General features: G+C 40.4%; 1 protein-coding gene across 1 annotated transcript in view; it reads left to right on the forward strand.

Moving 5' to 3' along the window:
* The window catches only part of ABCC2 (ATP binding cassette subfamily C member 2), an 87,566-nt gene that overhangs the window by 6,276 nt on the left and 68,839 nt on the right, over positions 1-12,451 (forward strand). Inside the window, exons 2-6 of the mRNA XM_089683367.1 lie at positions 738-911; positions 5,034-5,180; positions 7,490-7,624; positions 8,091-8,201; positions 10,671-10,726. Of these exons, the coding sequence (XP_089539493.1) occupies positions 738-911; positions 5,034-5,180; positions 7,490-7,624; positions 8,091-8,201; positions 10,671-10,726 (623 nt within the window). The remainder of the gene's footprint in view (positions 1-737; positions 912-5,033; positions 5,181-7,489; positions 7,625-8,090; positions 8,202-10,670; positions 10,727-12,451) is intronic.

Below are 12,451 nucleotides of genomic sequence, written 5' to 3' on the forward strand. Positions count from 1 at the left end.
CGCTCCTTGCAAGACCTCCTGCTCTCTAGCTCCCTTGTCTCCTCCTCCCATGCTCGTCTCCAGGACTTTTCCAGAGCTTCCCCCATCCTCTGGAACTTTCTACCCCAATTTATCAGACTATCGCCTACTCTGCTCACTTTTAGGCGATCTCTTCAGGGAAGCCTATCCTGCCCTCAGCTAATAATGGAATCTTCTACTCTTCCAAGCAGTCCATCCCCCACAGTTACTACCTTTTGTACCACTAGCCCCTCCCTCCTAGATTGTAAGCTCCAAGGAGCAGAGCCCTCCTCTTGTATTGAACTGTATTGTTGCTGTATTGTCTCCCGTTATATTGTAAAGCGTGAACAAACTGTTCGCGCTATATAAATCCTGTATAATAAAAATAATAATAATATGTGCTTCAGAATGACCGTTCGTACGAACATTTGTATGAAAATTTGTAAGAAAATTCTCAGTACATTCAACAGGTTAACGAACGTCGTTAGAATTCAGCATTTCATTTGCTTTTAACATTCACAAATCCACATACGCTGTTAGAAATTCATTCTTTTGAGAAAAAAAATTTCCATCCTGTTCCAAATTTTTTTGACCCCACTAATGAATTAAAAAATTTAACAAATATTCTAAAACAGTTTTGAACAAAATTCTTATAGTGTACAGCCAGCTTAAGTAGTCCCTCTATAACAAGTGCACCCTGTTATGTATTTATCTATGTGTCTCATGTCTCTTGTGCACAGAATTCCTCCTACTTAGAGCGGCCCAATCCAGACTTTCCAGTATGTTTTAACCAGACAGTCTTAGTGTGGATTCCTCTGATCTTCTTCTGGCTCTTCGCTCCATGGCAGCTGCTCAACTTCTGCAAACGGAGAAAAGTAAAATCCCATATCTCTAAACTGTACCTGGCCAAGCAGGTGAGACCCAGAGGCTGAAGGGGTTGCTTTGTGTTACTTCTTGGGGTTTAGATTGTCTTCTGTTCAGATTTCAGTTTATGCTTCATATACAAGTGGCATATTTTTTCAGTAGGAGAAAGTTCCTACAAAAAACATTGGATATTCAGAAGTGTCCTGGCCAATTTGAACATTAGTTGACATATCTGTGAAGGTTCTCATACTTGTGTAAAAACGGGCTCTATACAAGAGTTTTGTTTTTTTTAAGTCCAGTGTGCATGGACCCTTATCCAGGTCATGGTACAGCTCATAGTAGTCACATTCAGCTGGACTTGATCTGTAATGTTGAAGACACTTGAGATGCTTAGGCAGTTTCTTGGTTAACACACAAAAATTGCATTGGAGGGACTTGTCCTGACTCCCAGAAGAGCCTTTAAAATCAGGTAGAGATACAGTCAGGTCCATAAATATTGGGACATCAACACAATTCTAACATTTTTGGCTCTATACACCACCACAATGGATTTGAAATGAAACAAACAAGATGTGCTTTAACTGCAGACTGTCAGCTTTAATTTGAGGGCATTTACATCTAAATCAGGTGAACGGTGTAGGAATTACAACAGTTTGCATATGTGCCTCTCACTTGTTAAGGGACCAAAAGTAATGGGACAGAATAATAATCATAAATCAAACTTTCACTTTTTAATACTTGGTTGCAAATCCTTTGCAGTCAATTACAGCCTGAAGTCTGGAACGCATAGACATCACCAGATGCTGGGTTTCATCCCTGGTGATGCTCTGACAGGCCTCTACTGCAATTGTCTTCAGTTCCTGCTTGTCTTGGGGCATTTTCCCTTCAGTTTTGTCTTCAGCAAGTGAAATGCATGCTCAATCGGATTCAGGTCAGGTGATTGACTTGGCCATTGCAGAACATTCCACCTCTTTCCCTTAAAAAACTCTTTGGCTGCTTTTGCAGTCTGCTTTGGGTCATTGTCCATCTGCACTGTGAAACGGCGTCCAATAAGTTGTGAAGCATTTGGCTGAATATGAGCAGATAATATTGTCCGAAACACTTCAGAATTCATCCTGCTGCTTTTGTCAGCAGTCACATCATCAATAAATACAAGAGAACCAGTTCCATTGGCAGCCATACATGCCCACGCCATGACACTACCACCACCATGCTTCACTGATGATGTGGTATGCTTAGGATCATGAGCAGTTCCTTTCCTTCTCCATACTCTTCTCTTCCCATCACTCTGGTACAAGTTGATCTTGGTCTCATCTGTCCATAGGATGTTGTTCCAGAACTGTGAAGGCTTTTTTAGATGTCGTTTGGCAAACTCTAATCTGGCCTTCCTGTTTTTAGGCTCACCAATGGTTTCCATCTTGTGGTGAACCCTCTGTATTCACTCTGGTGTAGTCTTCTCTTGATTGTTGACTTTGACACACATACACCTACCTCCTGGAGAGTGTTCTTGATCTGGCCAACTGTTGTGAAGGGTGTTTTCTTCACCAGGGAAAGAATTCTTCGGTCATCCACCACAGTTGTTTTCCGTGGTCTTCCGGGTCTTTTGGTGTTGCTGAGCTCACCGGTGCGTTCCTTCTTTTTAAGAATGTTCCAAACATTTGTTTTTGCCACGCCTAATGTTTTTGCTATCTCTGTGATGGGTTTGTTTTGTTTTTTCAGCCTAATGATGGCTTGCTTCACTGATAGTGACAGCTCTTTGGATCTCATCTTGAGAGTTGACAGAAACAGATTCCAAATGCAAATAGCACACTTGAAATGAACTCTGGACCTTTTATCTGCTCATTGTAATTGGGATAATGAGGAAATAACACACACCTGGCCATGGAACAGCTGAGAAGCCAATTGTCCCATTACTTTTGGTCCCTTAAAAAGTGGGAGGCACATATGCAAACTGTTGTAATTCCTACACCGTTCACCTGATTTGGATGTAAATACCCTCAAATTAAAGCTGACAGTCTGCAGTTAAAGCACATCTTGTTCGTTTCATTTCAAATCCATTGTGGTGGTGTATAGAGCCAAAAATGTTAGAATTGTGTCAATGTCCCAATATTTATGGACCTGACTGTATATCCAAGATTATTCAGAACTCATTGACAGGTGCATTGTGGTGGCCCCTTACCCTTCGATTTTATTATCCATTTGGTATACGATTCAATCAAAATGATTTAATCCATAGACAATCGAATAGCCATAACTTTCCTTCCAATCAACTGACTTCATATGGATTAGATCCTATCAAACGGAGTTGGTCGGCAAGGGCAGAAAGTTATCATTTGTTTTCCATTGATCATCAGCACCAAGATACTTTGCAGAGATGCGATTGATAACTTATGGTTGTAAGTTATGATTGTATCTTAACCAGTGATCGAAATACACTTTCCACATGTGGCATATTGATTGAATAGGTTGTCAACTACAAATTGATTATTCCTATTGGAAGAGATCAATTGGAAAATAAATGAATCGTTTATTAAAATGTGTGTGGCCACCATTTGACCTGCAGTTGATCACTTTTGACCACTATTTTCCCTCCTGCATTTTACACACACATAATTGCATTGAAGGAGTGTGCCATGATGGCTTCCTGAAAAGCCCTGCAAGTCTGAAGCTGAATCAGAATTCTCCTTTCTGAAGTGAAAAACATAAACCTTAAACAAACCCGTCCAGGTGGATCTCAACACTCAAACCCCTCCACTTTGACCAGGTGCTGGTCCAATTCATCTTCCCAGCAGATACGTACCAAGAGTATGAAGGGTTCGTTGCACAGTCCAGCTGTGTGGTATATGCTTCATATTCTTGAAAAGGGTAAACCTTCACCAGACAGGTGAACATTCTTCAGATGGGATGGAGATATGAGCAAGTATATGATTGTGATATCAAACAGAATATTTTTTTGTCCTCTGATCTTCTTGTTTAAAGAAGATTTCCAGTCATGGTATATTTTGACATAGTTAAGTTGATCCAGCTTGTACCAATGTAACTATGTACAGTATATACCATATCTGGCCAATGTCCTTGGAAGCTGGAAATCACTGTAGTAGACACCGCTACTCCAGTGTTCTCCACTTGCTTCTAGGTCCCATGCTGAGCTACCGGCCTGATGAATTGTGAACAAAGGAGGTTGGCTGCTTTGCATTGGTACCATTTAGAGAATGCTTTGCGTTTCCTGAATGAATGCAAAGTGTTCATTAATATGACGAGGTGGAGAGACAGGGCAATGACGTCAGGAGGAAATAGCTCAGATGCAAGCAAAAGCCTGTCGACATTTGCCTGAAGATTTTTCTTATACCTGTGACCTGGAATGGGTAAAATAAGCTTCTGAGCCATAGATTTACAAACCACCCTAACCTAACATAGTGGCCAAATGGGGTGGTACACATGCTGCAGTCGCAGCAATAATCATGCTCTGTGCTTCAGGCATTGGTCAGACAATTGCTGATAAATGGAGGATCAGTGTTCAGATTGGCTGATATTCAGCAAAAATCACCTGACTAAATACCTATGCTGTTAATCACACTACCATAGCAGGTAGTATGGAATTGCAATTCCCAAAAATGAATACAATATCAGAAGAAAACCTCTAACCTATCCAAGAGCTATTGTCAGTCTCCAGAGATCTGCGAACCTGATTATTTGTACTTCACGCACTAGAAAATTATACCACGTTAGCAACAAAGTCACATCATCAGATAATGTGATATTTTCAAAATATATAAAAACTTTCATTATTTGAAGGACCAGATCTATTTCATTCGTTTAATTCAAATGCCAATGCTTTTTTAGGGGAAATTATAGCTGTTTTTATTGCTTTTAGATATGTGCATAAGAAATCTACAAAAAAGTTAGCGCCTCTCTGTATTTCTAACTAGCGCCTTGTTAGCGCCTCTCTATGTATTTGTAATCATTGTAGCCAGGCTTTTTTGAAGCTCTTATTTCATTGTTAGATGACTTTCTCCAGGAATGATCGGTAGCCAGAGACCATGCAACTTGAGATGCTAGTTTTGTATGAGATTTTATAACCCTATGGATTCATGTAAAGTTGAAATTATAATGACAGGTCCTCTTTTGAAGGTTTTCACCTGACCATGTTTTTCTTCTTTTCTTTCTGGCAGTTTGTGATCTTGTTGCTGTTCTTCACATCTGTTGCTGAAATAGGGATTACGGTGTCGGAACACATAACGGAACAAGCTAGTACTTACCCTGACAAAATCGTCCCCACTGTCCTATATGTTAATCCTCCCCTCTACGCTGTGACATGGGTAAGGACATTCCCATAAGAAGATCTGGCCCAGTCTTTCTCAACCAGGGTTCCTCCAGAGATAGCTTCAGGACAAGGAAGTGTCTGACTGATCCCCTCCCTACCATGAACAACAATTTAAGGGATGAATGATGACTACTGAAGATAATGTTGTCATATAAAGTGTGTGTGTGGGTTATGTACACCCCAATCTTTAATTTAAAGCTCTCTACTGATCACACTAATGCACCATGAGCTTTAGGTACTATTGTTTTTAGTGGGGGTTCCCTGAGAGCTGAAAACTATTTCAAGGGTTCCTCCATGGTGAAAAGGTTGAGAAAGGCTGATCTAGATAGATCTTTCTGTTAAATATAATACATCTTAGGTGATAAGCCAGGCTGCCTGTCTAGACCTGAATTCTTCCTAGGAGGCCTCAAAGCCTTCCCCAGGGAGAATGACAATATAACCCTAATAACATGTTCTGGTTCATCCCTGCTATTTAGGGTTCTTTTACACAAGCATCATCAGTTCGATCATGGAAACATATAAAAACAAAACATAAAAAAAGAATCATTTTACAGTTTATGTATCCATCCTCACATCGGTATACATACATTTTTCGCATGTCCATTTTTATTTTTTGAAGAAAAAAAATTCATAGATGAACAGAAGTACAAACAAAAAATATGTTTCTTCCCAAAAATGGATATGAATGGAATGGGCATAAATGAATGACAGCCATTTGCATTCATTAATGTTTGCAAAAACAGAAACGGACACAAACCTTTTCTATTTAATTCTGCAGATGTAAATGGACTCTGATATAAACAAATGTACATCTGTTTACATCTGAACACTTATAGACATTGTGGTTCAGTCTGGATCTGTCTAAAAGATCTCTTTCAATTTATTCCAATGAAAGTCAGATGGACAATCCAAAGAGTATTCAGTGCTTTTCAGGGTTTGTGTTCAAACAAACCCTGATGAAGTGACATTTTGGACCCTTGAAATACGATGGATACTCTTTGGATTGTTACCCTGACTTTTATTTGAATAAGGTTTTAATTAGAACTTTTGGCAGTGGTGTGGCACTTCAATTTACGTTTTTGTTACAGTACACTACAAGCCAGAGAAACTGTGAACATCCTCTGGAGTGTAGAAGCTGCCTGCCCCAGGAACCAGATTAATTACATCAACATCAATATTTTAACATAGCAATACCAATAACATAACCGTCCAGTGCTATTTTTTTCACTTTCCTAAACTATCCATCTGAAAAACTGACAGGTGCATCCAGACTGAACGCCCGTGTGAAAGGGCCCTAAGGGTCTGTGCATGCAAACTTTTGTTTGTGAGCTTAGAGATTGGTCAGACACTGGAAGAAGGTCAGAAGAACCCGTAAAGTAACTGAGAATCAACTTTCACATGGACGTCCCGATCAGGTCCGCCTGCCTGTTTTACAGGTGGACCCAATTGGAACCTCTATTCTCCTCTATGGAGCAGCGAGTATAAACAGATATGTGTCCATTTACACCCACAAACATCCAATCCGACCCGCAAAAAATGGACGGATGGGGATCCAATTCCACTTCCGTCTGTCAGATCGAGTCAGAAACAGACAGGCAGTCTGTGTTCATCCAACCTCCCTATGAGAAGCACGAGCTGCTCTGTGTCCGCTTTGCAGCAGCTTAGCGGACACAGACCTGTCATCTGCTTGCTCAGTGAGGATCAGCAGAGAGATCCCCCTGCTGAGCAAGCAGATCCGCTAAACAGGTCCACCCATGTGAAAGGACCCTTAAATGCAATGTATTGAATACAATAGAAAGTTCAAAAAAACTTTACCATCTACACAAATCTTTAATGTGTATCTTAACCCAGGAACAAAAAAATTTATAATTTGCAGCTTACCAGTCTTTATATATGGAGGAGCAGCATTTGTCACCCTTGGACAGAAGGTGTTTAGGACTACAGAACATCCCTTTTTTCCCTACCATGGAAGAGGTGTTCTGTAGTTCACCAAGGAGAACTGGGAATACGTTAGCTAATAATAACTCAGGCAGAATTTACTGGGTTTCTGGCAGGATCAACAAATATTTTTCTATATTTATGGAACTGATATAACAAAACACTTTCAATGGTATATTTAACAGCCCAAAATGGAGCAATAAAGACTTTCATTGTCAGTGTGTGTGTACACTTTAAGTATAAGAATGGTTAAGTAAAAAAAATGAGTCTATATTATTCATAGGCTTGGTGAATACAGTTGTAGTGTCAGCACTTGTAGTGTTAGTATAAAAGACAAATGTAATTGTATATTACTCATCCCCCCAGATTATGGTGCTACTAGTTCATCACAGCCGGCGGTATTGTGTCCGAACGGATTCTGGAACCTTGTTCATCTTTTGGATTCTTTCCATTGTTTGTGGAATTTTTCCTTTCCAATCATTAATCCGAACTGCACTCAAGGTAGGATATGATGTACATTAAACAAGTACACCCAGGGTACTAGATGTTATAGGATGTTATTGTGCCCCATAGAAAAACCATTGGTAGGGCTCTCTGTCTCTCAAAGGCAATAGATATAGTAATACAAAATCCAATATCTTTTATAGCAATCGCAAAGGTTCCCAAATTATATTTCATGCAGATGTACTTGCCAAAGAATATTATCTGTATAAATCACTGTGAGGCCATAAAGAATTGCGCCCAATGGCAGTGTCATGGTGTGCCATGGCTCAAGTTACACCCTTAAGGGTACCACTGTAACAGTTCCAAATTGTGACCCGATGGCATGATGGCCCTTATTCATCAAAGTGCCCAAGGGAAGAGCCAACCCCGTTGCCTTAAACAACTAACTAGAGTGTTCTTTGCGCTATCTTCCACCAAGTTAATACATCAGAGCCATCTTTTTCCCTTTGTGTTTTGTTCCCAGGGGGATATTCCTGACTTGCCTCGCTACTGCTTGTTTTTCATTTCATTTAGCCTCCAAGTTATCATGTTTATCATCTCACCCATCTCAGAGGACAATGAACTCACAAAGAAGGTATGAAAAGCTTTGCCTAACTTTTCTCCTTAATTTCCAGTTACACTCGTAGGCTCTACTGGATTGTATGGGAACATGCTAACAGAAAGAGAGAGCCAAATGAGCTCATCATTGTGCTGCTTCTCCTTAACTGTCCATGAGCAGTGATTAGAGGTGGAGTCCTGACACTACAGTATTATATATACTATGTATTTACCTATTTGGTAGCAGCTCAGCTTTAAAGCCCAGTTTGCTTGTTTTTTTTTAAATGTGATCTTTACCAAATGGATCCTGGTGCAAATATAGCCCATTAAATATGCACCTTTCTCTAGATGCTAAATCTTTTAAAGGGGTTTTCTGAATTAACTGTATTTTGTGCTTTCTGGAACCTTGTGATAGGTTGAGGATACAAGTACCAACAATTTAAGATTCAGGATTTTGTGGTATTGTTGCAAAGAAGCTCCTCTTCATAAAAAGAAATGCCTTTATGGTGCAAGTAGCATATGGGCAACCTCATTATAGCATAGCAAAACACTGGGATGCATGACCATGAGTCCAATAAACCTGTTTTCTCAGGTATGTCAATGGTTTAGTCTTCCTTTCACAAGATGGAGCACCTCCAAAAATACAAAAGAAATTTCTGAATCAAAACATAAAAGCACTTACAGTGGAGGGCGCCATCTAAGTTCAGCATTAAAACATTTATTGTATGATAAAACAACTTGGCAACTCAGAGAAAGTAAGAATTTTAAACAAAGTAAACTTCCAGTCGTTGTTAGAGGCAGGATAGGCTTCCTAAAGAGAGTTTTTAAGGATCACCTGAAACTGACAGAGTAGGAGATAGCCAGACAGACTGGAGTTGGGAGTACCGGAGGAAGAGAGACTCATAGGAAGTTGAATGCTGGAGATGAGGCTCGCAAGAAGATGAGGTTGTTGATAAATCTAGGGGCAGAGTTACAGGAGGCTTTTTATGTTGTTTTAATATTTTGAATTTTATGCATTGGGCAAGTGGGAGCCAGTGGAGGGATTAGCAGAGAAGGTGGCAGACACTGAGCAGTTGGTAAGGTGAATGAGTTTGGTATACTATGTATCAGAAGCGTAACTACAGGGGTTGCAGTGGCAATTGCTACCTGGCGCATTCTCCAGGGGGCACATGTGACTCCCCTGTACACCTGGATATGAGTGGGCATATAGAGGAACCAATCCCTCCATTTTCCTCCTACAGCCCCTGAATGCCCGCTTCTCCTCCTCTCCCTCCCACAGGCATTCAGTGGCTGCAGGAGGAAAATGGAGGGGGATCAGTTCTTCTATATGCCGCCCCTCCTATCCAGCTTCTTTCTGCCACCCCCAGGCCCCTGTCCTCTCTCCTGGCCCCTTCTTCCCCCCTGCAATGCTGCCGGGTTCCCTGCTTCCCTCTCCTGCCGGCTACTGCGGGGTTTGTGTCAGATTGGAAAAAGGGGAAGAGGTTGGTAAATATGTCATTTAACGGTCTCTTCCTTGTCTGAATGGAATCAATGATCAGTACAGACTCTGTCCATTCTTAATGGAAGCATAGTAAACTATGTTTACTATGTTTCAGTTTGCGAATGAACGGGAAGCTCTGTACAGAGTAATTCCTGTCCATTCACTCTGAGTAGCTGAGGCTGCAGAGAAGGAGATTGGGTAAGACATCAGAGACCTATTTAGACCGCTGATATCTCACCAAAGCCCCCCAATGGGCTGCTTAAAAATTTGTAAAACGTCTATTGCCTTACACTGGAGGTCCAATGCTGTACCCTTGGCCTCCATCCTACACAGAATTGATGCTGTAATGCTCATGGAACGCATTCACTATACTCTGCTGGACAAGATGCACTTATTTGATAAAAAATGGAAGTCATGGAGGGATTATAGACATTTATTGCATGATTAACAACATTTCCAGTGAAAAATGACTGACATATACTGTTGACAGAAGTATCATTCAACCTATCTTATCATTAACGTATTTCATGTACTTGCAATCTACTTTTTTTTTGTTTCTTCTCTTTCTTACTATAATATACTTTTCTGAATTGTACTTTTCAAAAGTGCCCTGTTTTTGCTGTAAATATTATTTGAAAATGTGCTGTTGTTTTACTGTCTACTTTTATTCAATAAAATCGTTTGTAAACAAAAAAAAAAATGTGTAAAACATTATTAAATATAATAATGTAAAAAAACGGAAATAAAAAACTAGCTAAAGAGAGGCTGGAGGCGAGGAGATCAGTAGTGGTGAGATGCAAAAGAGGCTGAAAACAATATTTTATTTAAAAAAATGTCAAATGTTTATGATAACTTTTTTAGGAAAGCAAATGTTGAGTTAAGATTTATCTGCTTGTTTTACATCTTGTATTACTGAATACTGGTAGACCTTTGTTTGGGTTGTCCTTTGTAGTCGTTATATATATCTACCAGATTGTTTATATATTACATTGCCATATAAAAGGAATTATTTCTTCTTATATACAGAATCCAGAACTGACAGCGTCTTTTCTAAGCAGAATCACCTTCAACTTTTATAACAGGCAAGTGCTTCCTCATTAGGGTACAGTGTAATAGTATTTTTGCTTTGCTTGGCTTCTCTTGACAACATAACTGAGAAATAGCTGAAAGCAGTGTAAAGTGCAGCAAGGCGCAACAACCAATCAGATTGTTTATTTTGTAATATATTAGTGATGACAGCTGACTGTTTGCTCAGGTTTATTGCACACTGCCAGATTAATGTGTAGTATACAAATGGAGTAATCATCTAGCAAGAGACTAAGAATATCGATGAAAAATACCGCTTTCGGAGTGATCTAGTCCACAGCTTTTGAGAGCCGATCAAGACTGCGCATGCTTGGAGATGAAAGAATACATGACATTACTTCTGAAGTTGTATTCTATGAGAATTTTCGTAACTTTAGTAACCTATTATTTTTCATCATCATTCATCCAATATTCTCATTGTATGTACTAGGTTTAAGGCAGCCCCTAGGTGATTTGATTTTCTTTCTTTCCACTAGGGGCGGGGTTGGAGCGAGGAGCTTTCTGGCAGAACACAATGATTACTGCTAGCAGTCATAGCCGCCGGAAGTAATTGAAAGTGAAAAAATCAGACAAGCTGGTTGTACATAAGTCAATCAATGGATCGAGTTGGGTGCAATCAGCCTGCCCACACATGGATCAAATCTTGGACGGTTGTGCTGAACTGGCCGAATTTTGATCAGTGTATGGCCCACTCAAATCAAAAGATAAGACTTTTTGGGCAAATCACTAGTACTAGGCTCTCCAGACATGAGACAGAATTAAGAAGATTCATCGAACCAAAACTTGTTCTTTAGAACAATCATAACATAAACCAGGGTTTGACAAATTTGCTTTGAATCTAGGAGTCAGTTTTTTTGGTGTAGCGTGGATTGTCAGCTCCCAGGTGATGTGATTTGCCACGTAACAATCATGGCACAGCCACACCATGTTTTAGGCGCCATTGAAAATAATGGTACCTGAACCTGCGTTTTGTGATAACAGCTATTCTGCTGTGATCCCAAAATAGCCAGGTGTGAATGGAGCCGCCCTGGTTCACACATATATGATTCTGGATTTGTTTTGAAACTCATATATTCGCATGACATGCTAGATGTTTTGTGTTCCTATTGAGGTTGTTCACACAGATGCGATCCACACGCATTGTGTTTTGAGTGCCATTACGAAAAGGGTCCTGTACGAGTTTGTAACGGTGCGTTCCAGACTTGCAAATGATAGAGTAGAGTGGCATGCGGAGATAAGTGTTCACATAGGATTGCTATTGACAGGAGTTTTCGCATTGAAGTCTATGGAAGACGTTTTTGCATTGAAGTCTATAAGGAGGCATTTTCCCATTGAAGTCTATAGGGAGGCATTTTCCCATTGAAGTCTATAGGGAGGCATTTTCCCATTGAAGTCTATAGGGAGGCATTTTCCCATTGAAGTCTACGGGGCGTGACTTCCCATTGAAGTCTACGGGGCGTGACTTCCCATTGAAGTCTACGGGGCGTGACTTCCCATTGAAGTCTACGGGGCGTGACTTCCCATTGAAGTCTACGGGGCGTGACTTCCCATTGAAGTCTACGGGGCGTGACTTCCCATTGAAGTCTACGGGGCGTGACTTCCCATTGAAGTCTACGGGGCGTGACTTCCCATTGAAGTCTACGGGGCGTGACTTCCCATTGAAGTCTACGGGGCGTGACTTCCCATTGAAGTCTATGGGGCGTGACTTCCCATTGAAGTTT

The sequence above is a fragment of the Staurois parvus genome, unplaced genomic scaffold (genome assembly GCF_062004578.1).
Source record: "Staurois parvus isolate SC_StPar_1 unplaced genomic scaffold, SC_StPar_1.0 ptg000307l, whole genome shotgun sequence".
Classification (NCBI taxonomy): domain Eukaryota; kingdom Metazoa; phylum Chordata; class Amphibia; order Anura; family Ranidae; genus Staurois; species Staurois parvus.